This window comes from Portunus trituberculatus, chromosome 12, assembly GCF_017591435.1.
Source record: "Portunus trituberculatus isolate SZX2019 chromosome 12, ASM1759143v1, whole genome shotgun sequence".
In the NCBI taxonomy this organism is placed as follows: Eukaryota; Metazoa; Arthropoda; class Malacostraca; order Decapoda; family Portunidae; genus Portunus; species Portunus trituberculatus.
In genome coordinates this window covers 1,644,216-1,670,538 of record NC_059266.1, presented here as the reverse complement: position 1 = coordinate 1,670,538, position 26,323 = coordinate 1,644,216, and the positions used below count along the sequence as shown (strand labels likewise).

The window sequence follows — 26,323 nt, the reverse complement described above, 5'->3', positions numbered from 1 at the left end:
TCCAACCTAAAAGTCTTAGAACGTTTTCCTTGCATTACTATTATCAATATTATCATCAACATCATCATCATCATCATTATTATCATCATCATCAGCAGCAGCAGCAGCAGTAGCACCACCACCACCACCACTACTACTACTACTACTAGTAGTAGTAGTAGTAGTAGTAGTAGTAGTAGTAGTAGTAGTAGTAGTAGTAGTCCTCAGTGTTAGATAACTCAGCGGTAGAGTGAGTGAAAGTGTGGAAAGTCAAAAGAAAAAGAAAAAAAAATGAAATGTCAAGATCTGAAGGTATTGTGCGACTATTACGGAGGAAAAATGTCACTGTGTGTGTGTGTGTGTGTGTGTGTGTGTGTGTGTGTGTGTGTGTGTGTGTGTGTGTGTGTGTGTGTGTGTGTGTGTGTGTGTGTGTGATAAGAGATAATCAATAAATTAGCAGCATGACCTATAGAAAATAATGTCGCCTTTGTGATCATTGCTGCCTAATCTGGCTTAAAAAAAAAAAAAAAAAACTGCCATATACAGCAGCAGACCAGTTGACCCTTACGAGCTTGCTTATCTAATAAATTTACATATATCATTGTGGCCTTAAAATTAGTCCTTACGAGAGAGACCAATGAAAACACTACTAATTATCTCTGTGGCCTTGAAAAGAAGTCACGAGAATCCACCATGTTTACCAGTAGGAACCTCTCTCACCTCTACGTGCTAACCCTACTTGTCTGACCCGTGAGAGATAGCCAGCCTATGTTCTAATGACCTGGAGTGGGATTTTCTTGGTTTAGCTATGTGAATGTTTGGACACGTGGATTGTGTATGATGTATGCTCTCTCTCTCTCTCTCTCTCTCTCTCTCTCTCTCTCTTCACCACTAAATCTAAATATCATAGTTTTGTACATCACCAAACACTATTTCAAAGCACTAAGTTCACACACATTCTTTGGAGGGGAAGGATGAACAAATACATACTATAGATAGATTAGTCTAAACTCACGCACCAGGTATCACACTCGGTTTTTAAGGGTATTTTTGGGTTCTGGGGACAAATTAAGCAGATTTCTACGTTCTTTAAAGGATAAATACTCAAAACTCCGGCTAATGATCTTTATTGCGAGGAGAGCGTTTGACATCTTTGCTTTGTACAGAGTAACTTTTGATTTATACGAGGTCATTTATACTTCACTGTACATGGTAACTTCTACTTGACCGTACGTGGAAACTTCAACTTTACGCTAAACCTTCAATTAACTCGACGTGGTAAGTTCTTAGTGGTAAGTGTTTGCTTTGTACGTGAAAATTTCTAGTTTGTAAGTCCGTGGTAATTTCTACTTGACTGTACTCTGTACGTTATAACTTCCATTTAACTGTCAGTGGTAACTAGTATATACTTAGCTGAACACGAAAAGTTCTGCTTTGCTATGATAAAAAAAAAAGAAAAAAATGATGGAATGCACATGAAAACTTAAATATGCATGAAATTTTCTACTTAATTGTACAATTTACTTGTCTGAATATGATGCAAACATCGATTGGCTGGGTATGAAAAACAATTACCCCCGCAACCCACCAGTGAGTCACGACTAATGCACACTCACAGATGAAAATGAGCACAAAAAATTAAGATTATTTCTCAAGAAACTCATAAATAATAGCACCGGTGCACTATGATTGATTATATACATTTTAAGAGACAATTTCATCATCTTCCCGGGAGGAAATGCTGTGACTTCGCCTTTATGCAGTGTGGTAATAAAGGTCTCAGAGGGAGGGAGGGTGTTCTTGCATGTGGGGATGAACTTTGGCTATTTTAACGGAGCAAAACAGTTCATGAATATTGTTGTTGTTTTTTTTATTATCATACTCAGCAACCCTTGTGTCTTATTGCATATCCATCTACTTATATTCATCAGCAATTACTAATATAGCTACCTATGTAATCTCCGTTATCTACTCATCTATCAATCCACCTATCTATTTATCTCTCCGTTTATCTATCTATCTAAATCTCTCTGCTTTGTCTTATCTCCTTTATTATACTTCTACCTGTCAACTCATTAAGTTAGCAAGCCCACACAAGATAGCTCCTGTACACCAAAAGTTGCAGTCTGCCACCACCATCCATAAATCTATCCAACCTCCTATTGAAATTAGCCACCAAACATCTGTGCACCTAAGACACTCCTGCTGGGGTTGCTTCACTCCTTTACAACTTCAATGAGACTATCCTTACACCTTCAAATTAACTGGGGGAGCTTTCACGACGCTTCTCAAACTTCAAACTTCTAATGATCCCTTTCTTTCCGTGTGTGTGTGTTACTGTAATCTATTAGGGACTACGTATATCCTGGCCACGGTCTGAGGGTAAGAAGGACATCCACTCAAGGGTAAAGGGATGAAGACAACGCCCACGACACGACGGGGGAAGACCAAAGTGGAAGTGAATGAACATGAAAAAGGACAGTCGAAAGATGTGCTAGACAGGGCCTGGTGGAGGAGGGCTGTCGGAACTGACCCCATAATATCAAAGAACATAGAAGAGATGTCTCGATAAAGAAGCATGAGTTTAAATATTCCATCAATTCAAAACAGCATCACTACACTGCATGAGTCACTTGCACTGCACACAGCCTTTCACTCGCCACTATCTATAGAACTTTCTGGACTCTGGAAGGCATCTCTAAACTTATCGGTATTCTCAGTTTCTTCATCTATGTCTTAAAAGAACTCAAGAAACATCTATCTTTACTAGTTACCTCAAAAACAATCTCCTTTTTTATTATTTCCCCTCCTTTCCACAAATAAATCCGAAGGCATCTCTAAACTTATCGGTATTCTCAGTTTCTTCATCTATGTCTTAAAAGAACTCAAGAATCATCCATCTTCACTAGTTACCTCAAAAACAATCTCCTTTTGTAACATTTCTCCGTCTTTCCACAATTAAAAAGAACCAGAAGGAATCAAATCACTTTCCACTAATCACCATAGAAAAACACATCTGCCTAAAGTGTTTCTTTATGCCTACAAAGCAACTCGCAAGACTCACCAATCACCTTTATTAACTATCTAAAGAACCAGCCTTTTTTAACACTTCCCCTGCGGTATGCAACACTTCACTGCACTAGAAACAAGGTATGAAATCTTTACAAGGATATTCAAATCAAGAGATCTTACCATTTCGCAGTCTAATACATGAGTAAAATAAGAAAATATGTCTCAAGAGTAGTTAGTGTTTAAGGAAAGACGCGCGAAATAGCAGTGAAAGAGTTAAATTTCTTCATTATCTATAATTTAAGGATTTCAAGACTCATTCATGCTATTTACTGGTTACGTCTAGAATTCCCAGACTCATTTTTTTTCTGCACTTCAAGGACACTTCATGCATCTCTCTCTCTCTCTCTCTCTCTCTCTCTCTCTCTCTCTCTCTCTCTCTCTCTCTCTCTCTCTCTCTCTCTCTCTCTCTCTCTCTCTCTCTCTCTCTCTCTCTGTCTCTGTCATTTTCAGGTGTTCACTTTAAAATAATTTACAGCTTTTAAGTTATTATTTTCTTTCTTTCTTTCTTTCTTTCTTTCTTGTGTTAGTTATTTAATTAACTTTATTTCTTACACTTTTCCTCCTCCTCCGTCTTATCTTACTCCCACTCATCTCATTCAGTATAGTAGGTCGAAAAAAATAATGTTATCATCTTGCTTTATCTCTCTCTCTCTCTCTCTCTCTCTCTCTCTCTCTCTCTCTCTCTCTCTCTCTCTCTCGTGTGTGTGTGTGTGTGGAATTAACATGTGGCACCTAGGAATGTTAAGATAAAATTTCCTAACTGTGTAGATAACGACGTGTAAACATGCAGTATTTCACTAGACTAGGGATCAGAGTTTACACACACGCCCTGTTCTCTCTCCAGTATTTTTTTTAAGAGCCACAGGGATAATCAATAGAGTTCCCATGGCTATGCTACCGATCTACCTCGCTGAATTCCTGTTAGACTATTTCTAGAATCAATACGAAAAATAAAATCAATTCCTCTCAATAATATTTTAAGTGTAGAATCCTTCGGTGTGTGTGTGTGTGTGTGTGTGTGTGTGTGTGTGTGTGTGTGTGTGTGTGTGTGTGTGTGTGTACAAATCGTTAAAACCACAGCCGACTAGTAAATAGTTTAAAGCTGCATAAAAACACTCAAATGCACACCTACATAAAATAGTAAATGACGCGCTTTCATATTCATTGTGCTTACTATTCGGTGATTTTAAACAGCTTCACAAACTTATGTAGGAATTGAAATGGTGAAGACTGGCTATTAATCTTCAGACCTCCATAGACGTTTCCAAGTGTAAATAAAATCGTCTAATTATACCAAATAGTCAAGGGAAAAATGTGACCCAATACTGAAGGGGTTAAACTTGTGAGGCTAATTAAATCAATAGATATCATAATAATATGGGATGAATAATATCTGTCAAACTTATCATCGAGTTTGATTATTCATATTTGAAGTTCATTTGTAAGATATATATATATATATATATATATATATATATATATATATATATATATATATATATATATATATATATATATATATATATTTTTTTTTTTTTTTTTTTTTTTTTTTTTTTTTTTGAGCGAGCAAAATTATACACCACCACCACCACCATCACAACAACAACAACAACAATGAGGAGGAAGAGGAGGCGAGGGAGGAGGAAAAAAGGAATGCTGGGATACGGGGGTAGATGCAACATGAGTATACACACACACACACACACACACACTTCAGTCAGGACAGCCTCTCATTCATTCTTACTTTCAGACATCCTAGAATCTTAAACAACCAACACTTAACACTACACAGGCCGCTTTATGAGAGAGAGAGAGAGAGAGAGAGAGAGAGAGAGAGAGAGAGAGAGAGAGAGAGAGAGAGAGTTTAATAGCAGAGCTGGGGGCGACTTACATTTCTTCATGTGCGACTTTTGACTTATTTGCTGCCAGATTCGGTGCGACTTTGCACTCGATAATGAATAGCTATCTTCTTCACTTTGATTTTCACTTCAGACGCCGAGAAGTTAACGCGAATCTTTGGCGGCTCACTCTCTGGACATGACAAAGGCAACTATACCAACAGGTGGGCCACGTGACCAGAAATTTATCTGCAGCAAGAGTCGAGAATTCAACGATAAATTACACAGGCAATTTCTTCTTTACCGCGCGACCAGAGTGAATAATATTACGACCGTCACTCCTTCCCACGCTTACATTTTCTAGGATGTCTGGTCCACTCCACCACCACCATGTCAGACCAAGGCCGATCAAGTCGAGCCAAGCGACCTTGTCTGGTATTTGATGTTAAAAACTGGAAAAGGTAGGTTAGTATTTTCATGCTCGAAAAATCTCTCTCTCTCTCTCTCATTATTATTAGTAACACAGAGAGAGAGAGAGAGAGAGAGAGAGAGAGAGAGAGAGAGAGAGAATACGCAAAGATACGCTACTACTGGTATTGTTACTGTCAAGCGGTAGGTGCCGGGTGTGGGCGACATTATCTAGTTTTATCTGGCAGTCAGGTAATGAAAGAGGAAGAAGCAGTCACGCTCACGGACTCACGGTAATGTCAGAATGAACCGGATAAGGAAGAGCTGAAGCGTAACAGTAACTAACGGGATATACGCAATGAACTGTTTGTATTACCTAAGTATATTACCAAACAAACACATTCAATTTCTAAGGTAAACAAACAACTGAAAACAACCACCTGCTATCAAATCCAGGGGCAAAGTAACCCCGTCGAACTGTACCCCACTAAACCCCAGGGCAAAAGTCATGCTCCACGCACTGAAGACACATATTTGTATAAACAAGACATATTAATTCACTGTTCTATTTTTCACACGTGGCATATAACTATTTCGTTTTCTGATGTTTACTTTTTTTTCTCTCCACAAACTTGATAGAAGCATAACACTTCATTTCATCCCTTTTAATGGCCACAAATACATTAATATATTCCTAATGCATGATATCATACCAAAAATATGCAGGATGCTCAGAATAGCACAGCTTAACTAGATACATCAGACCACAGAAATGCATTGCTAGAGATAAGACTATGAAAACAGAATATTATCAGTTAATATAAGCAGACGACACATGACCAGCCTAAGTAAATATTGCAAGGAATATAGAACAGCAAATGAATAGGTAACACGGGGCTAATACAGACAGGTAAACAAGTAACACGGGAAGGTAAAACAATATCCTATCAAACCATCAGGTAAGAACCACCTGATTCCCGCCTTATTTTAGCATGTTACTGACTTTGTCCCATCTCAGCCACTCCTCTATCAGCTTGTTGAGCGAGGGATTCCCTGTGTCTGTCGTGGTTTCACACATGATGCTGTCAATGAGAGTGAGAAGGACTGCACCGCTCTAACCTGCTCACCGGTCACTACAACACTGACTGGGGAGGGAGAGAGAGAGAGGGAGGAGAGCGAGAGCAGCCGATGGGGAAAATACTAAATGACACCTCAGATCCAATGCTTTATCTATGACACTGAATTTATCACCTTCAAGGCCAAATTCGAGTATGTTGTGCTGTATAAGGTCAATAATTAGACCGTACAAGTGGGGGGTTTTCTCAAGATTATTGGAAAGTGTAGATTGCTGTCTTGAAGGTCACCTAAGAGGTCACACTGAAATGTCCCTCTTGAAGGTGGCTCGGATTTCATCCTTGATAAACAAACGCTGCCTTGAAATTGCATGAAATATTTGGCGGACAAGAGCATATGCATATTCCTAGACCAACATTTGAAAACTATTTAGTAACGTACAGTATCCTACAGCTTCTTTTTGTCCTGCAGAAATCATTGCTGCACTTTGCTCTAATTTCAAGTAAAGGATCAAATACAAATTGAAATATTATATTCCTACCTAAATATACCCTGGAAACACGATCTACTCTGTTGTATTTTCACTTCTACCTACCTGGACATTGAGCTTGACATTGAAATATCGATAATACACCACTCTGCCATTGTCAATATCACAAAACAGGAGAAATTAAGGGAAGGAGTTCAATCATCGTTCCTCATGCCAGACTGCGGAATGAGAGGCAGAGAAGCAGACAGCCAGAAACAGACACGGGAAATGGAGATAAGATTGATTTCCGCTGGTCATGGCGGGACCGAAGTGAGGGTGCCGCATTATCTCAAAACACCGCAGACGACGCCCAGCTTTCCCACACTGGTTAAATCTTCCCACACCTCATGAAAGGGCGTATACATTAACTACAAACTATTCAGTGACTTCCTGTGGCCTTAAAGTAGGTGTGAATGCATGTATAGTGGCTATGTATTACGGGCGTTCACTGTTCCTCTCTGATGTAACGCCTTCAAAATAACGAGTTGACAGATATCATGCCGGCCGGTGTTGTGTCAAATATTTTCCAGGATGGATGATTTCCTTCCCAGCGAGCTTTCTTGTCACGGAGTAGGATTGCGTGCTTTTCATTGTAAGACGTTTGTAACGATTTATTCTTTGGCTGTTGCAGGTGGATGTAGAGTTGTTAGGATACAGGGTATTTTTTTTTATTTATTCTTATATTTCATGTATTTATTTGTTATTTCTCTAAATTATGCACCACATTATATAAGTGAATATCTAGATCATTGTTTATAAGTAAACTCAAAACAATTATTCATGTATTTTGTAAGTTTTTTCAAAGGTTGTTGCAGCCCACCAAGGTATAAGGATATTATTCATTAAGGTTGTGGGCAGGCTTTTAGAATTTGAAGATTATTGCTTTCAGTTTATTATGTAACCTTATATAAAATTATCCCCTGAATACTCCTAGCAATAATCTTAAATATTTGAGAATCATAGTCTTTCAGTTTGGTGGAATACCCAGCATGTGTGTATGGCTGTTTCTGTGTTTTAGGTCATAGAGTATATATTCTGAATCAGTCTGATAGCTGTTCTCTGATCCAATCATTTCAGGAGCTCAGCAGGTGTTGGGTGCATCATGGAGGCCCACACGTGTCTTTCCCCGGCACCCAGGAAGGTCAAGAATATGGAGGGCTATGTTGATCTGCTGGCTGAAAGGAGAGACACCAGTGACCTGCGATGGGCAATAAGGGAGTGGCAGTCAAGGGGAGACTATCGCTATGGCTGCAACATGACCCGCAAGGAGATTTTTGACCATGTGATACACTCAGACCGTGTCCGGCACACCATTAGTAAGGTGAGAGATGGTTTTATTATTGACATATATCATGTCCTTTTCATATTACTATCTTTATGATTATGGAGATGTAGTACTTTTCCTTTTGACCATCTTTCCCTTATTTCATAGCATGTTTTTTTTCAGTCTTACTATTATATATATATATATATATATATATATATATATATATATATATATATATATATATATATATATATATATATATTTTTTTTTTTTTTTTTTTTTTTTTTTGTGTGTGTGTGTGTGTGTGTGTAATTCACTGTTTGATCTGCTGCAGTCTCTGACGAGACAGCCAGATGTTACCCTACGGAACGAACTCAGAGCTCATTATTTCTGATCATCGGATAGGCCTGAGACCAGGCACACACCACACACCGGGACAACAAGGTCACAACTCCTCGAGTTACATCCCATACCTACTCACTGCTAGGTGAACAGGGGCTACACATGAAAGGAGAGACACCCAAATATCTCCACCCGGCCGGGGAATCGAACCCCAGTCCTCTGGCTTGTGAAGCCAGTGCTCTAACCACTGAGCTACCGGGCCGTGTGTGTGTGTGTGTGTGTGTATTTCACCATGGTCGCCTACTGGTCACCCAGCCAGTCTTCCCCATTACGGAGTGAGCTCAGAGCTCATAGACCGATCTTCGGGTAGGACCACAACACACACTCCACACAAAGCCACAACCCCTCGAGTTACATCCCGTACCTATTTACTGCTAGGTGAACAGGAGCTACACATTAAGAGGCTTGCCCATTTGCCTCGCCGCTTTCTGGGACTCGAACCGGGACCCTCTCGATTGTGAGTCGAGTGTGCTAACCACTACACTACGCGGTGTGTGTGTGTGTGTGTGTGTGTGTGTGTGTGTGTGTGTGTGTGTGTGTGTGTGTGTGTGTGTGTGTGTAATTCACCTCGGTCGGCTGCTGGTCACCCAGCCAGTCTTCCCCATTACGGAGCGAGCTCAGAGCTCATAGACCAATCTTCGGGTAGGACTGAGACCACAACACACACTCCACACACCGGGAAAGTGAGGCCATAACCCCTCGAGTTACATCCCATACCTATTTACTGCTAGGTGAACAGGGGCTACACATTAAGAGGCTTGCCCATTTGCCTCGCCGTGCCAGGACTTGAACCCGGCCCTCTCGATTCTGAGTCGAGTATGCTAACCACTACACTACGCGGTGTGTGTGTGTGTGTGTGTGTGTGTTTCACTGTTTGATCTGCTGCAGTCTCTGACGAGACAGCCAGACGTTACCCTACGGAACGAGCTCAGAGCTCATTATTTCCAATCGTCGGATAGGCCTGAGACCAGGCACACACCACACACCGGGACAACAAGGTCACAACTCCTCAATTTACATCCCGTACCTACTCACTGCTAGGTGAACAGGGGCTACACGTGAAAGGAGACACACCCAAATATCTCCACCTGGCAGGGGAATCGAACCCCGGTCCTCTGGCTTGTGAAGCCAACGCTCTAACCACTGAGCTACCGGTGTGTGTGTGTGTGTGTGTGTGTGTGTGTGTGTGTGTGTGTGTGTGTGTGTATCGTACATTCTTTTTTTTTTCCGACTTTCCCTTTTAAGTTTGATTTTCATGTGTTTTGTGAATATATTTGTCTATTTATTATAGTACATAGACACTAATTTGCATATCTTTACAAGTCAAGACAGTAGCCAGTCTCTGATCAGATTCACCCTTGGTGGTATGTTCATTGAAAAAGTACATAAATAAATAAAAAAAATCAATAAATGAAAATAACATTATAAAAGCTATAAAGTTGGCTCTTGACCTCCTGACAGCTGGTGGAAGAAGGTGGTGATGGCAAGGCACTTGAGGCTGAAGTAGAGGATACCCTGGAGCAGATGGGCCACACACAAGAACTTGGGATCATCCGTCAGTTTGCTTTTGTGTTGCCCAAGATCATGAAGAAAATCTACAGAAAAGTTCTCATCAACGAAGATGGCATAGAGAAGGTATAGAATGCCATCATTGAATATTTTTATTGAAAAGCATGTTAACTTTCTTGCAAGCCTTGCAGTTGTCTGTACATACAAGGTACTATCTGAAAATTAATTTTAGAAATATAATATGCAAGATGAAGAGAAATTATGAATACCAAACAAAAAAAATAAAAGCCAGAATTATTCCTTTTTTTGTTTCTGAGTTCTTGATGAAGTTTTCAGTCCATTGGTGCTATTATTTTCCCTTAACAATTTATAAGGAATGGGGAAGGATGTGTCTTAAATTTCCATATTTCAAGGACAAACTCACATTCATTTCTAAACACTGTTTCTTCCCCTCAACTTACCAGCTGCGAAATACCCATATGGAAACCCCTGTGGTCTTGCTGCCAACTCATCGCTCCTATGCTGACTTCCTTCTGGTCTCCTACATTGCCTACCACTACAACCTGCCACTCCCTGTTATTGCTGCAGGCATGGGTGAGTATTGAGACCCTTTACCTGTTTACTTCTTGGGATCAACAATAAAGTGAACATTATTTGTAGTTTTCATTGCCACTGACCACACCCTTTTATATACAAAGAAAAAAATCAGTAATACGAAATAAAAAGTTATCCATGAATCCTAAATTATTTTCAATGACATTTTTCATCTGCAGACTTCATGAACATGGCAGTAATTGGAGACAAATTGAGAGGGTCAGGTGCCTTTTACATCCGCCGCTCCTTCATGGACAATCCTTTGTACTGGGCAGTCTTTCAGGTACTGGTGTGTGTGTGTGTGTGTGTGTGTGTGTGTGTGTGTGTGTGTGTGTGTGTGTGTGTGTATTTACCTAGTTGTAGTTTTACAGGGCCTGGGCTTTATGCTCGTGTGGCCCCGTCTCCATATCTACACTTATCCAATCTTACTTTAAAAGTATGCACACTCGTTGCAGACACTACTTCATTTAAACTGTTCCACGTCTCAATACATCTTTGCGGGAAACTATATTTTTTAACATCTCTCAGACATCTTCCTTTTCTCAGCTTTTTACTATGCGATCTTGTGCTTCGAATGTCATATTCTTCTCTCAGGATCAGTTTCTCATTATCCACTTGGTCCATTCCGTTGATCAATTTATAAACTTGTATCAGATCTCCTCTCTCCTTCTTTGTTCCAGGGTTGGTAGATCCATAGCCTTTAGTCTCTCCTCATATGTCATCCCTTCAAATTCTGGAACCATTCTTGTAGCCATTTTTGTAGTCTCTCCAACTTCCTTATGTGTTTCTTTTATGAGGGGTCCACACTACTCCTGCATATTCCAATCTGGGTCTTATTATAGTACTTATCAATTTCTTCATCATTTCTTTGTCCATGTAGTGAAATGCTACTCCAATATTCCTTAGCAAATTATATGTTTCTCTAAAAATTCTATCAATATGGCTTACTGGTTGATTGTTTTCTTCCATCGTCACTCCTAAGTCCTTTTCCTTTTTACTTTCTCCAGTTCTACTCCATCTCCCATCTTATAGATTCCCACAGGTCGTCTTTCACTCTTTCCCATTTCCATGACATGGCTTTTGTTCACATTGAATTCCATTTCCCACTTTTTACTCCATTCCCAGATCTTATTTAGGTCTTCTTGCAGTATTTCACAATCCTCTTTTTGCTTTATAACTCTGCACAGTTTCGTATCATCTGCAAACAGATTTATGTAGCTGTTCACTCTTTCTGGCCTGTCGTTAATATAAATGAGGAAAAGTATTGGTGCCAATACTGACCTCTGTGGCACTCCGCTTTCTACTGTTCTCCACTCGGACTTCATATCTTTAACTACCGTCCTTATTTCTCTACTCCTCAAATAATTTTCTATCCATCTCAATGTGCTTCCTTTTAAGCCACCCTTCTCCTCTAACTTCCATAGTAATCTTGTATGTGGCACTTTGTCAAATGCCTTTTTTAAATCCAAATAAATACAGTCAACCCATCCCTTTCTCTTTCTCCTTTACCCCCTCTGTCTCTTCTCCATACATTATACCGATTATCCAAGTCTATTTAGTTTTGTTTCAGCCAGGCATACAATATCTGGATTTTCTTTCTTTATGTAATCTCTTAATTCTAATTTACTTGATAAAACCCCATCTATGTTCGTATACATCATTTTTAGTCTTTTACCTTTATCATTTTTAATTAAACTTGTTCCACTTTTTTCTCTTCCTTCTCGTTTATATACCATTTCCTTATCCTGTCTCCTAGAATTGTGTGTGTGTGTGTGTGTGTGTGTGTGTGTGTGTGTGTGTGTGTGTGTGTGTGAGTGTGAGTGTGCATGTCAAACTAAAAAGTGGAAGGAGGGAGAGCTACTTGAATATACTAACTGAACAAGTAATAAAGGAAGAGATGACTGTGCAGTGAGAAGTTTTTATTGTTCAAGTGTGCACAAGTGAAAATAAATTACAATATGTGAGAGGAAAAGCTGCTACTAAGTAGCATAAACAAACTGGAGAATAATGGAAGAGATATCAGACAAAGGTTTGATTATGAAGTGAGGAAAATTACTATTTTTTGTGTTTGCATACATTTAAATGAAATGTAAGGACAAAATTTGAGTACTCCACCTTTGAATTTCATAAAGAAACTTTACTTTATTTTGTTGCATTTATACACTAGAATCTGAAAATTTATGGGGCTTTAAGACTTGATTGAAGTGGCAAAGAAAATGTTTTCATTCTATGCTTGTGAATATGAACTGTGACAAAATTATGTATATAGTATATATAATAATACCACTTTCATATATATCTGCTTGTATGTGTGACAGGAGTATGTGCAGACTATTGTTGAGTACACGGGTGCACCTCTTGAGTTCTTCCTGGAAGGAACGAGAAGCAGAAGTGGCAAGTCACTGCCACCAAAAATTGGTAAGATACTGCCTGTTACTTTCATGCTGAGACTCATAAGTCTTAACACATATGATTTGTAGACATTGTCACTGGGAAAACTTCACTTATTTCACACTTTACATAATCAAAATAAATATATTTGATATATTCAGATTCCCTTAAGTTTACTAAAGGTTTCTTCATCCACTAAACTCTCTCCTTCAACCTTCATGTACTATTTTGCCAAAAAAGAATATTTATGTATTGAAATGCAACATGACATTTTGATTCTAAGATTCTAAAAGCAAAATCTGTTGATCATGAGCAGACTTGAATATCCTGTCAGGTTCTTGAATTGAATAAAATGTTTATGGAATCTCCAGTTGGCATCTTAATTTTTTTGTTTTTCTGAAGCCAAATGAAATAAGCAAGGGTACTTGCAATGTGTCATGATCCTAAGGTAAAATTTTTCTTTCAGGCTTGTTGGGTTGTGTGTCTGAGATCTGGCTGAGGGGCAGACTACCAGACCTTGCCATCATACCCATCAGCATCTCTTATGACCGCACGTTGGAGGAGAAACTTTATGCTTATGAGCTCCTTGGGATCCCTAAACCACCTGAATCAACCTCAGTGAGTAGGAAAAGATTAGATTGTAGAGGAGCTTTAATCCTGAAATCAATGAGAAATCAACTAGTTTTAATAGCAGTTCACAAATTAGGTTTAAGGTTATAAACATTATAGTTAAACTAATTATGGCCTGTATGGTACTGTAGATTCATTTTCTACATATGAATGAAAGTCCTAAGTGTTGCCATTGATGTATTATGTGCATCCTTCAGGGCCTGTTGAAAGCCACTAGCATCCTGAAGGAGAGTTTTGGGGACATCTTTATCCACGTGGGTGAGCCAGTGTCCCTGAGGAGCTACTTGGGACCACGGGTTGACAGGCATCTGAGTGCATCCATTCCTGCTCATCTGGCCTCTGTCACCAGAAGTGAGGTAAGTCAACACAACATGTCAGCAACATTAACTTGATGATCATGTTCTGGTGAAAGTGAAAGGTTAATCATACATTGTTCTAAAATATGCTTGTAATAGCTATGACTTTTCAAACACCACATACTCTAGTAACTGTTTGCTTCTTAATGGAAATATTTCCATCACTATGAACTTCAGCATGCCAAGTGACAAACAAGTACACTATCACTGAGCTAGTGAACACTGGTGGTGAAGCTGTGTATGCAGTAATGTATAAATTGGAGGGAAACTTTTAATGTGAAATTTGAAGGTGTCTCCATGCAAACTTCCATTATCTGCATTATTGTCAGTTGTACAGTAGTAAAAAGTGTTTTAGAAAAAGTGATTCAAACCAAAGTAAAAAGATATAATTAGAATAAATGAACTTTATTGAATTAAACGTATAACAAAAAAAAAAAAAAAAAAAAAAAAAAAAAAAAAAAAGCAAATCAGTAATATGCAGAGGTGGACTAGATATCTGAATCACATAATTTTCAACATCTTCATTCAAGGATGCAGATTTTATGTAAATATTTTGAATAACTACAGGGAAACAGTTATATGAAGCAAAATTCTTGTTAGCTAGAACTATATGCATCAATAAATATAGAAAAAAAAAAAGGATATCCAGTCTACCCTTAGTAATGTAATTTAAGGAAAAGGAATTGTTTGAAGAAATGTGTTCGTTTGTAATTTCATGTCTAATCTCACTTCTTCAACAGCTGTGTGCATGTGAGGGTCTGGGTTACCACATCCTGCGTCAGATCCAGCAAGGTGCCGTGACAAGTGTATGGAGTGTGGTGTGCATACAGCTGGCCCGCTCCCTCCATGCTGGTTGCTGGTCACTCCCTCTGGTAACCTTGGTGAAGGAGGTAGCCTGGCTTACTGGTATACTTAGGAGGACTGGTGCTGCCATGGTCCTTGAAGGTAGTTATTACTTTGCACTGTTATTTATGGGATTGTAGCAGTTTGGGCAGTGCTGTTAAATGAGCTAATCAAAGGTAGGAACATTCTAATCACAAGAAGAGAAGTGGACATGGATATGACATGTTATGCATTAGAAAGATAATAGACTTAGAATATTTGTCCACTATTAACTATTTTTCTTGCTTGATTACTCTTAGCAGATTTTAGTGGGATCTGTTGAGGTGTTCAAGGATGTTTTCAATGTTCTAATAGTAGTGTAACAATGACTTTACACTGCTATCTGGAAAACACTTATTGAAATTCAACTAATGATGATGCTGTGATATTTAATGGTATTAACACCTGCCTGCTATGTTATTGTGCTTTACAGTTTTTAGTTTTCACAAAGCCATATGGAAATTATCTACTTATTTCTTTCCTAGGCACTGTGGAGGAAGCTGTAGTGAGGAGCCTGAGTGTGCACAAACAGCTAGCACGTCTTGGGGAGGACAGAGTTGTGTATATCTCAAGAATACACCAGGCAGGCTCACATCCACCCACCACACAAAAGAGTATGTTTGATTTGCCAGTGATTTTTGTCTTTTCCTTAAGTACTTGGGAAAAATGTTGTATACTTCATACATAAACTAGGGTAGTAATACTTTTGTTGTGGGAAAGAATATGTGCCTACCAAGTTAAAAAGATGTTTTACATGCAAGTACATATGTACAGTAAACCCCGATTAAGTCGGACCTGAATAAGTCAGATATTGGATAAGTCAGACACTTTCAGGAATTAATTCTTTTACTTTATTTTTTATTTTTACCCATTACATTTTGCATTCCATCATGATAGCACCGGTAGACATTTTTGCCCTTTGATTGAGTAATGTTAAGCCATTAGGCTGATAAACTGGCCAAAATACCCTTGAATGCTCCTACACTGCCCAAGTTGTCCAAGCCATTAGAGACAATGTTTGCACAGCTCACAGCAACACAGTGTCTACCTCAGCTTTTGTTCTTTCATTCGCATAAGTAATGTATTTTCAGTGTGTGTGTGTGTGTTTGTATGCACCATGTATGTAGCACCTATTTACATAATACATTAAGACAGACCATATCAACTGGCAGTGGTAACAGGCATGCAAAATGTGAAAATGAACAATCCCTTGGGTAACTCAGATTTTTGGATAACTCGGAATGGCTTTACCCCAATTAATCTGACTCATTCCGGTGTTACTGTACATTACTCACTAGCTGCTAACTCTGCATTTCAGTGGGCTTTTTAGTAGTAATATTGTTGCCCTTGGCCAGTGTTCTTTCTACATAAAAAAGAAAGGAAAAAACTAACTCAGCAACAAATAAAGTAATTCCTACCTTACCAGAGCTTAATTTGTCTACTGCCACTGTGGAAAGTGCTGTCACCCACCTCATGCTGCAGCACTACATCAACCAAGCCATCCACCTCCTTATCCGCCCTGCACTGGTGGCACTAGCTCTTCGCTCCCTCTTCAGTGAAACTAGCACCCCACACACTGGTGAGCAACATCAACACATGGTGTGCCACATTCAGTAGCAGTTCACAATGACTTTGTTCCGTGTCATCTTTTGTACTTTTCCTTGCATTGATATTGGGTTAATGATCTCTTTATCAATCGTCTCCATTACTCCTTCAGTCATGTTTTTTATTACATAATCCCAATATTCAGGTCTTTCTATCAACTACCTCAGCTATTATTCTTCTGCCATCATCATATTGCAATAAAAACTATTTATATATATATATATATATATATATATATATATATATATATATATATATATATATATATATATATATATATATATATGTGTAAAATATGATTACATTTACTGATGTAAAAAAGTTGTCAAATGTTTAACTCTCTCTCCTTTTGTCTGTATGGTCCAGTTTGCTTTTTTGTTAATGACTGCATAAAGATATTGTTTTAAAGCAATGTAGATATAAATGAGATTTATTTTTTGCTAATTATTATTTCCTTTTTTAAATACAGAAAACTTAAAGGAGAGGTTTACATTCCTACGATCTCTGTTTGGGTTTGACTTCATCTTTGAGAAGGAAGTAGAGGGCAGGGTGAGTCCATTGACCATTGTGTGATTGATGAGCAAGAAGAGAGTGAGTTTATGTTTCAGACAGGGCATCAGAGACTGTATTGAAAGCCTACAGTATTTAGTCATAGATATTATATGTGCAAGTGTTTGTCCACACAGTAACCATTGTTTATTTGGGTGAGTGTATGTGCATACTGGTATGGTGAGAATGGTGAAACATTCTCTAGTGTCTTACACACAATAATAGTGATTATGAATCATTACTAATATTGTTGGTGAATCACTTATTATGTTTGCAGGACTTCATGGAAGGACTGTCAGTGCTGACATGGAGTGGGGAGGTGAGTGTGGTGCAGGACCAGGTACAGATGATGCGGAGTAACAGCCCACTCTTCACCACTCTGCTGCAACTCCTCTCTCCCTTCATCCTCACCTACTCCTGCACAGCCCGTACTCTGGTAGGTAACACAGCAACTGCCTTCATATCAATTGTACTGGAATAATCATTATATATATATGGTGGCTCACCAGATCTAAGGTACTAGATGTAACCTCATAATTTAAGAGATACAATTCAATGAAAATAATCAATGTGTAGCAATTACTCGGCCATTTCTTGTTCATCACATGCTAGTATGTGTTGTAGGACTCACAGGTGTGGGAGGACAATGGCTTGCTTGTGACAGCCATCCAGAGCCAAGTAGAGAGGTGCATTGGCTCTTCAGGACTTTACTCAGCACTCTCCCTTGATTCTATTCGCCATTCCATTCGGGCTTTCACTAAGTTGGGTATAGTCACCAGGACCAGGTAAGCCTGAGCTCTTGGAGTGAGAATTTCTTGAAAAGGCTCTCATTGACAAAGATTTTTATTGTTCAAATATACCAAAAAAATCACCATCATTTTCTTTAATATTTGCACCTTTCCTTAAAGGAAATCTCCCACTTTTTTGCAGTTGTAGAATATCTTTTCTCAAATATTCATATAGTCTCAAGGTCTTGCAATTTATTACTAGTCTCTTTCCAATTCCCTTCTAATTCTAGTTCATGGCCATTTCCTCCTGACATGTTCATAGCACATCAATCTATTTCTTCCCATTGAAGTTCAAATCACAAACTATTTGGTGTAGACTTAAATACAGAGGTATACACAAAAAACAGTGTGTCCTTCACCCTTTGACAGATACTTGATACACTTTTTCCCTAATTTTCAATCACTCTGACATATTTGTTCTACAACCATTCAATCTATGAGCTGGAAAGAAATTGCAATAAATTATTTTATCATCACTAGCTTTCGTATAGATACTTATAAAGACTACTCACATTGCTTCTGGTGCTGCAAATTGTTTTGTGTCATCTGAAAGAGTTAAATGTATCTGCAAAATTCTCCAAAGATATGAGCCCGTTTTTCTTTTTCAGTGTGGATGGACAGGCAAGACTTGCATCAGATCATCAACAATTGAGATCAGTTGTAAATATACTTGGCACTAATCAATACAAGCAACTGCAGGCCAGGTTATAGCTCTGCTGAGTCCAACATCTTACTGGTGCATGACAAATGATGAGGAACAAAGGAACACACAGAGGCTCACTATTTACCTGTTGTTTTTACAATGTGCTCATTGTATGTCTTCTGTGTTGTTAATCCATACTTGTATAAAGTTACTACTCAATTGTTACAAAACTATACTGTTTTGTCCATTCCTCAACATAATGAAGCTACTGAGTTAGTGTGCTTCTAGGGGGAGTGATTTAAGACACATGCAAAAAAAATCAGGTGATTGTGTTGGGTAATAATTCCTTATTTTCACCTTGAAACAACATTATAGCAAAAGGGAGGGAAGTGACATGCCCTTGAGTTTCGTTGATTCGTCTCACTGCCACCTAGTTTGACATTATTATTTTGCAGTTTCTCTTAAAAAAAATTATATAAAAGAATGGACTTAGGAATTCTTGGCTTTAATCAGAAAACCTCAAGATTCTTGATTTGGTCAATGCAAAGCAAATGATATCTTAAAATCAACCATGATGTCATTTGTTTCACTTCAGCAGAGAACACCACAATTACTGTATTGTGCTTCAGACTGCCTGAATGTGGAAAGCTGAGACCATTAACAGATTAGAATCAGCAGTGAAAAAAATAGTTATTGCCTTGTATGCTCAGCAACCTTGAATTCCACCAAGAACTAGGGTTAGAAAATATCATTCAAGAGTTAAATTAGAAAGGTGACTTGGATTACAGTTCTTTGTGGAAACTCAAAAGCTTGTCAAGTGCACAATGTGGTTTCATAGAAGTGGATTTTCATTCACTATGGAAAGTGAGAGTATCATGAATGTGTACTACATTCATTGGAAAATTTGTCTTGAAATATTGCAGGTTGTAACATGTCCTTCTAGTCAGTCATTGTGTGAATGTGGATGTATTATGAAGACATAACAGTGTTGTTGACACTGTCCTCTGAAACTTTTTGAATGTTGTAAATAACTGGGTGAATACCAAATTTTTTACTATTTAACTGAGGACATTAGTCACACAGAAACATTGGTTGTACTCGGCATGGTTTGGTGGACTTTTTTGGTCAGTTTGGCAGTTTGTTATAGCACATAAATAACATACAAACTACATGCTTATAAATATCTTTCCTTTGGATGGAATTTGCTTAAAACTAAATATGTTTTGTATGAAAATAATACTGCCTTCTGAGTGTGGAAGATGCTAGCAGATAGATTTTTCAAAAAGTTACTTTGTATTGTCTAGAATGTCAAGTGCCAACTGTAAAACATAATTATTAAATCATTTTCCTTGTCATTTTGAGATATTCTTTACTCTCATAGATGGCCCTTTTTGTCACCTGATGGTAAGAGAGAGAGAGAGAGAGAGAGAGAGAGAGAGAGAGAGAGAGAGAGAGAGAGAGAGATAAAACACACACACCTGAAAACTCCCAAATTCACACACACATACTTGCCAAACCTTCGCCACACCTGCACACATTTTGTAAATGCTCAGACACTCCGTACATATATGTGTTACTTAAAATACTGTTAATTGTTGAAAATTGCGAAATTGAAGGGGCGACTATACTAAATATTGTCCTGTTCTAACACTCGGTAAGTATTACATAACCACTCGTTCTTTGAAGCACGTATTTGAAAGTCAATAGCTGATCTTTCAGATCACGTAGAGCCGATTTTTTCTTTTTCGGATGGAAGTAAGGAGATAGGTAGGCACACTTTATAAGTTATGCTGGATTGATGGTTGTTACAAGAAGAAACAAACGTGTAATAACAATTAGTAACCTGATCAAGACATTCTTGATCAAGATATCAAATAATACAATAGTTATTGCGCGCCTTCCAAACAGGGAGGGAACAGTAACCAGCTTCACATCACTTTGTACCTATTTATATCTTTACTATTACTACAAATATAAATACAGGATACGTTGCACTACCTATCTATGCAATAGTATCAATGTCATTCTGAAAGCAAATTTTCTTTTCAAGTAATAAGTTAGTTAACATGGCAACTGTGGCTACTCTGGTGGAGGCAGCGGTGCCACCCACCGGCACCCACTGTCCTTACTTCAGTCCTCTTTCATGACAGCAAGAGTTGAGTGGGGTAGTTGCTTACTACATTTAAAAGCCTTTGGTTGACCTGATACAGGGATTTAAGAGTACTTTTATTATTCCAACGACAAGATTACTATATAGCCAGCATGCTCCCTAGGCTACACTCCCTGTCTTAAGAAGATGGCGTCTCCTAACAAGGAACGTTATCTTCATTCATTACGTGTTTCTCCATGGTGAACTCCAGCATGGAGTGAACACGTTGGTCATTTGGTTCTTAAGGCATAAACGATCATGATGGGTGACACGAATGATGAGTGACTCGTATCCCAAGAGGTTACTTTCCTCTCTTGGTCTACATATATACACTTATCTCTTTTAAATACTATATACATAGTTACGCCCTAGTTCAAAAGAAATTCACATTCGTATCTGACTTAAGGTCTAACCCAACTCGGACGTGCCAGAAATCAAAGGGGAAGGAATTTTAAACACGACTCAAAAATAGTACATATATTAAGCAAAGATAGCTTCACTAACAAGCACCACAATAACATAAATAATAGGATAGCAAAGGGCCACCAGGGCCCATCTAGGTTATCCTGTATCAGTCGCACAGCGACCTCGTCATCAATACTTAAAGATACACTTACAAGTACACAATACATTATATACTAATTCTAAATATTTGGCCCATTAACAGGGCTAAGTCCTGCAGCGAACTCCTCTATAATCTGTGATCCCCATACATGGGGATCATGTCTTGTTTAACTATAGTAAATTTCTTATAAAAACTATCATGCAGCACTATACATAATTATAAATCTAATAAATTTAAGTGTTTATCTAATCTGTTTTTAAACATTGTCAAACTAGTGCTATTTACAACCCTCTGGCAATGCATTCCAGAAGTCTACCACCCTATGACTAAAGAAATATTTTCTTATATCTAACCTGCAGCCTTGCTTTCTAATCTTCCTGCCATGATTTCTAGTCCTACTTCCCTCCTCTAAGGTAAAGAAAGATCTCACATCTATGTAGTTTGTATCTGAGAACATTTTAAATAACTCTATCATATCCTCTTATACATCTCTCAAATGAAAACATGTTTAATTCCTTTAATCTATCTCTATACTCCAGGTGCTTTAATGCTGGTATCATCCTAGTTGCTCTTCTCTGAACTGCTTCTAACATGTTGATATCCTGCCTATAATGGGGTGACCAGGCCTGTATGCAATCCTCTAAATGGGGCCTAACATAGGAATTATATAAGCTACGCACCACTTCCTTACTTTTATAACTAACATTTCTATTTATAAAACCCAGGATCCTATTTGCCCTATTTCTTGCTTCTAAACATTGCTTTGAAAATTTCACCAATGATAACACATACAAGAGTAATAATCATGGGGAAACAGATCCACGATGGAGAGTAGAGACTTATGCAGCTTCACTCACCAGTATGCCACACTACACGTATCATTACCCCACAAGCAAACAAACATAAGAGAAAATATCCCATGACACCGTGACACGGGGGAAATACACGGGGGAAATGATTCCCGACACCGTTGTACGTGGAGGGAGGTTGACTTACCACTCCGTTACACGAGGGAAATGTACACTGAACCAACATAACCACGCTTTTAAGGTTTATCAGGAGAGTGGGTAAAAACGGGAAATCCACAGACATTAAATGCAGTACGGAAGGTAGCGTCACAAACGTGGGCGAAAGCTAGCTCGAACACCGTACAGACAGATACACCACAACACCTCAGCACAGCACTTGGCAAAACACCTTTGAAATACACATGTGACTGCAAACAGAGCTCACTTATTGGAACACTCTCCCTTTACAAACACAGAGGCGTGATGAAAATAAATACAACGTTCACAATACTCAAGTGAGAGGGGAAGGACAATGGAGGGAGGTGGGCAGGCAGCTCGACTTGGTAGTGATCCGAGTCTCTCTCTCTCTCTCTTGAGCGGGACAAGGGAACGCACTAGGCGACACACCCGAGACATCTGGTAGGAAATATGAAAAACTAATAAGCCTATAACAGGACGTATTAATTAAGGGTGAAAATTGGATACTGGTATACATTTCACACGTGGAAGCAGAGGATTTACACACGGAATAGCACAATGCAAGGTATATAAAATAACACATGAAAACATATTAAACATATCAAATAGAACATATTAAATAGAAATATTTACCATTGAAAAGAAAAAGAGGTATACATGTACACTGTACACTGCTATCACTATGCTATGCACAAGTTGTCCATATCACTGTTTTCTGCTGGTGTAGATAAGGCATTGCAAAAAACCTTACCCACTAGCTACACATCTACAACTGTCTACAAAATCTACAAGTTTATCCACCCAATCTACAAATGGTCAATGAAATACACTACACCAGTGATGAAGATTTGTGGCCAACCTTCACAACTTCATTGCTGCGTTTCCAAGAATCACCCATTTCTTCCTCCTGCTCCGGACCTTTTGTTCCTTTGGCTACACCGGCAGTAGCAGCAGCGGCAGCAGTCTGGTGTCTGTTGTATGTCTTGCACGTTCACTCCGAACACTTCCTCACTTCTTTGGTGTTAGTAGTACTGAATCCTGGAACAAGAGGTGGAACAATATTGAAATGGCGTCAACAGTAATAAGTCTTGAAAAAAAATAACAACAAAGAGTTCAAAACCTTTTTTAAATGAGACACGCGGAGATAAAAGTGTGATGTGCAAACCACAATACTCACATCACGGTCACTCAACACTTTATTCGGGGCTTGCTTCGCTGTAGTCACTCCTGTGGGAGGAATACAATGCCGTCCTATTCAATGGTGCATGCAGCCGCTGGCTTCCTCCTCCCGTCCTGTGGTACACTGGCTGGGTTGGGGAAGCTTGCGTGGATGATAATACGTTGACGCATCTTCAGGAACCCGACAAACATCTGTACAGTGAACATGTTGCAGGTGAGATGAAAGGAAAGGTATAAAGTGTGAGTCGGCTAACTATACAGTATTGCAATATTCTCAGTGTGTCAAGAACAATTTAGGAAGTGTTTCAAGTATGCTACAATCTCACCCACTATTTAATAACGCCATATTTGCCACAGCACAGCCACAACACATCCACAGCATAGACACCACTATAGACACTCAATTTATAATGAAATCATCCCCACACATCAAAACCTCTTAAAACACTCAAATCTAACCCAAAACACACTCAAAACACCATGCAACACCTCACAATGCTGGAATATACACCAAAGACTCACTAGAAACACCCAATAGGTACACACCAAAATACGTAACTTGAAACACTATAAACACCATGCAACATCTCAAAATGCCCCCAAAACACACTAAAAAAATGCAGATACTCAAACACACATCCACACCACACTCAAGGCACGTCAAATACACCTGTATAAGAGACTTAAAACACACTAAAAGCACACGAAATATACCCAGAATATACTTATATCACCCACAAAACACACTTAAAACACCCCAAATATACCCCAGACCAACATTATGCATTATAAAGAACGTTAGGATTAAAAGGGACACTTACCTAAATATTCCACCTTAGCTCCTTCTCCTATTCCGCCTCTATTTCTCGTTTATTCTTCGTCCTCCTCCTTTATTTCTCCTTCTTCTTTCTTCTATTACTTCCGTCTTCACGTCTGAGCCTAGAAACACATCAAAATATTAGATATTAGGCAAAATATTGAGGAAATGGAGGGTGACTTGAGTATTGTGGCTTGGCTTCTCTTCCTTCGCTCTCTTTTTCTCCTTCCTTTCCTCCTTAACCTCCCTTATTTCTCCTTTCTACTTCCTTCTGCTACTAATATCTACACACCTGACCCTAGCAACACACGAAAACACATCAAAACATTAGATATTAGGCAAAATATTGAGGAAATGGAGGGTGACTTAACTATTGTGGCTTGGCTTCTCTTCCTTCTCTCTCTCTCTTTCTCCTTCCCTTCCTCCTTAACCTCCCTTATTTCTCCTTTCTACTTCCTTCTGCTACTAATATCTACACACCTGACCCTAGCAACACACGAAAACACGTAGAAATCACCAGATATTAGGCAAAATATTGACGAACTGCGGGTTTGGAAAAGAGGCGCCAGCCTGGGGCTGTGGTCGTCACAGAGAACGGCGGAAGCGGGCGGTGACTCGGCTAAATTACGTAAATAATTTCATTTTAAAAATGACTTTTCGAATAAACGAAGCCACGCCCGAATGCTTGTTATTTTATGACGTGATAAATACTAAAATTAGTTTTAAAAATATCAAAACAACTCCAGCTTAACTAGTTTTTAAAAAATGCCTAAATTAAGTATGCTAAATATAAAAAAACATTTAAACTTTTAAATCTGCTAAAACACCATGCAAAGTCAAGCCATTTTCACTTGGCGAGTAATTTACCACATTTGAGGGAGTATGAGCTATCTTTTAAGGCATTCCACAGCGAGTTACACCGAGAAGCACAAACGTGACCAAATAAAATAAAGAAAAATATGACGTTTTTTCAACACCCCCAAACACCATTTCAAAGTCCACATATTTCACTCAATAGATTGATTTCACGCTTAAAAGGACACCGGCGATCCTCTGATACCACAAAGGCCCACTTATACCTTCAAATAAAAAACCAGAAAACTGGAAATGGAAAATTTGGACCGTTAAAAAGCCTTTAACATTCGCCATAAAACACCACTAAACGCCACATATTTACCCAACACAGGGCGGAACACACTTCAAACACAACGAAACATTTAAACAAACCATAAAACATACCATGGAAGCGTAATATTACCCTCAGGAAATATTTGAAAAAGCATTCAACCCAGCAGGCTGCCTAGGGGGGAGGGTGATGGCTGGGGGACTTGGGTGGGAGGCGGCCCGGAGGCAACACTGGCGGCGGGACCTCCATATTTAGCCTTTATCATCTTACCAAGCTAAAATTAAGCCACTCAGGGAACTATTGACCAGGGCATATGAAATGGTGCACTGGTGGCTTGCATTGTGACACATGTTTGGCTTACGGTAAGTGAAGGAAGCAAATATCAGCGGGTATTATAGACCCCTTGCTCTTTTTAATGTTCGTTATACCTATCACATATTAATATTTACGTGCTAATTAAACTCTCATAAGTAAAGAAAACCTAACAATAAGTGAATGGCCTTATAAGTACCTTTAATTGATGAAGATAAGGCAGTGTGGAGGTTGTGGTGAAGGCGTGCAATTGCACTGCTTGTCTTGCCGCATTGTGACAGGTGATTGGCACTGCTTGAAATCTATCGGTGATATAGCAACACATCACATGTGTGTGTGTGATTGTCTTTTGAGTGTTCATGGCAGTGTGTGTGTGTGTGTGTGTGTGGGTGTGTATGGGACAGTATAACCACTGCCAGCACCACCACCCTTACCTTCACCACGACTAGTAGACAACTGCCGCCCCATGGCCCATTCGTAGCAGGTGGTGTCTGTCAAAGGAACAGGTGTGTACAAATGTTTATGTTAACTATCTCTTACAAAATCTCTTTTTAATGAGACACTATACTTGTATAAACACCACATAATGATTTGCTGGTTATTGTGACATCTTTCCCTTCGCTATTGTGTCCAGCTATGGTTATTTCCCAAAGCAGGAAATATTAAAATTGTA

General features: G+C 38.8%; 2 protein-coding genes and 1 long non-coding RNA gene across 7 annotated transcripts in view; 1 reads left to right on the top strand and 2 right to left on the bottom strand.

The window, feature by feature from the left end:
- The window catches only part of LOC123502574 (phosphoglucomutase-2-like), a 21,032-nt gene extending 13,929 nt beyond the window's left edge, over nt 1-7,103 (bottom strand). The window contains exons 1-2 of one of the 3 annotated variants that reach the window (XM_045251721.1): nt 6,967-7,096; nt 6,301-6,442 (exon numbers count right to left, since the gene is read on the bottom strand). In XM_045251721.1, the coding sequence (XP_045107656.1) occupies nt 6,301-6,375 (75 nt within the window). In that variant the 5' untranslated portion in view covers nt 6,376-6,442; nt 6,967-7,096. Of the gene's footprint in view, nt 1-6,300; nt 6,443-6,966 lie in introns of those variants that run through there. The other 2 variants (XM_045251724.1, XM_045251723.1) reach the window with 2 other exon arrangements.
- A 48-nt stretch (nt 7,104-7,151) lies between these two features.
- On the top strand, nt 7,152-19,871 carry LOC123502573 (dihydroxyacetone phosphate acyltransferase-like). 3 transcript variants are annotated; one of them, XM_045251718.1, is made up of 15 exons: nt 7,152-7,303; nt 7,978-8,221; nt 10,031-10,204; nt 10,543-10,672; nt 10,852-10,955; nt 12,991-13,090; nt 13,530-13,681; nt 13,891-14,049; nt 14,790-14,994; nt 15,417-15,545; nt 16,358-16,510; nt 17,006-17,085; nt 17,363-17,521; nt 17,710-17,870; nt 18,482-19,871. In XM_045251718.1, the coding sequence occupies exons 2-15, from the start codon at nt 8,003-8,005 to the stop codon at nt 18,582-18,584; spliced, it is 2,028 nt and encodes a 675-aa protein (XP_045107653.1). In that variant the 5' UTR covers nt 7,152-7,303; nt 7,978-8,002; the 3' UTR covers nt 18,585-19,871. The 3 variants fall into 3 exon arrangements, with proteins under 3 accessions (XP_045107653.1, XP_045107655.1, XP_045107654.1); XM_045251719.1 differs by lacking the exon at nt 7,152-7,303 and adding an exon at nt 7,359-7,492; XM_045251720.1 differs by lacking the exon at nt 17,710-17,870.
- Nucleotides 19,872-21,881: 2,010 nt separating this feature from the next.
- On the bottom strand, nt 21,882-26,113 carry LOC123502571. Its single transcript, XR_006674179.1, has 4 exons — nt 25,850-26,113; nt 24,217-24,334; nt 23,394-23,587; nt 21,882-23,254 (listed from the first exon to the last, which is right to left on the bottom strand). It is a non-coding gene; the product is annotated as an uncharacterized LOC123502571 (long non-coding RNA).
- Nucleotides 26,114-26,323: the final 210 nt, after the last annotated feature.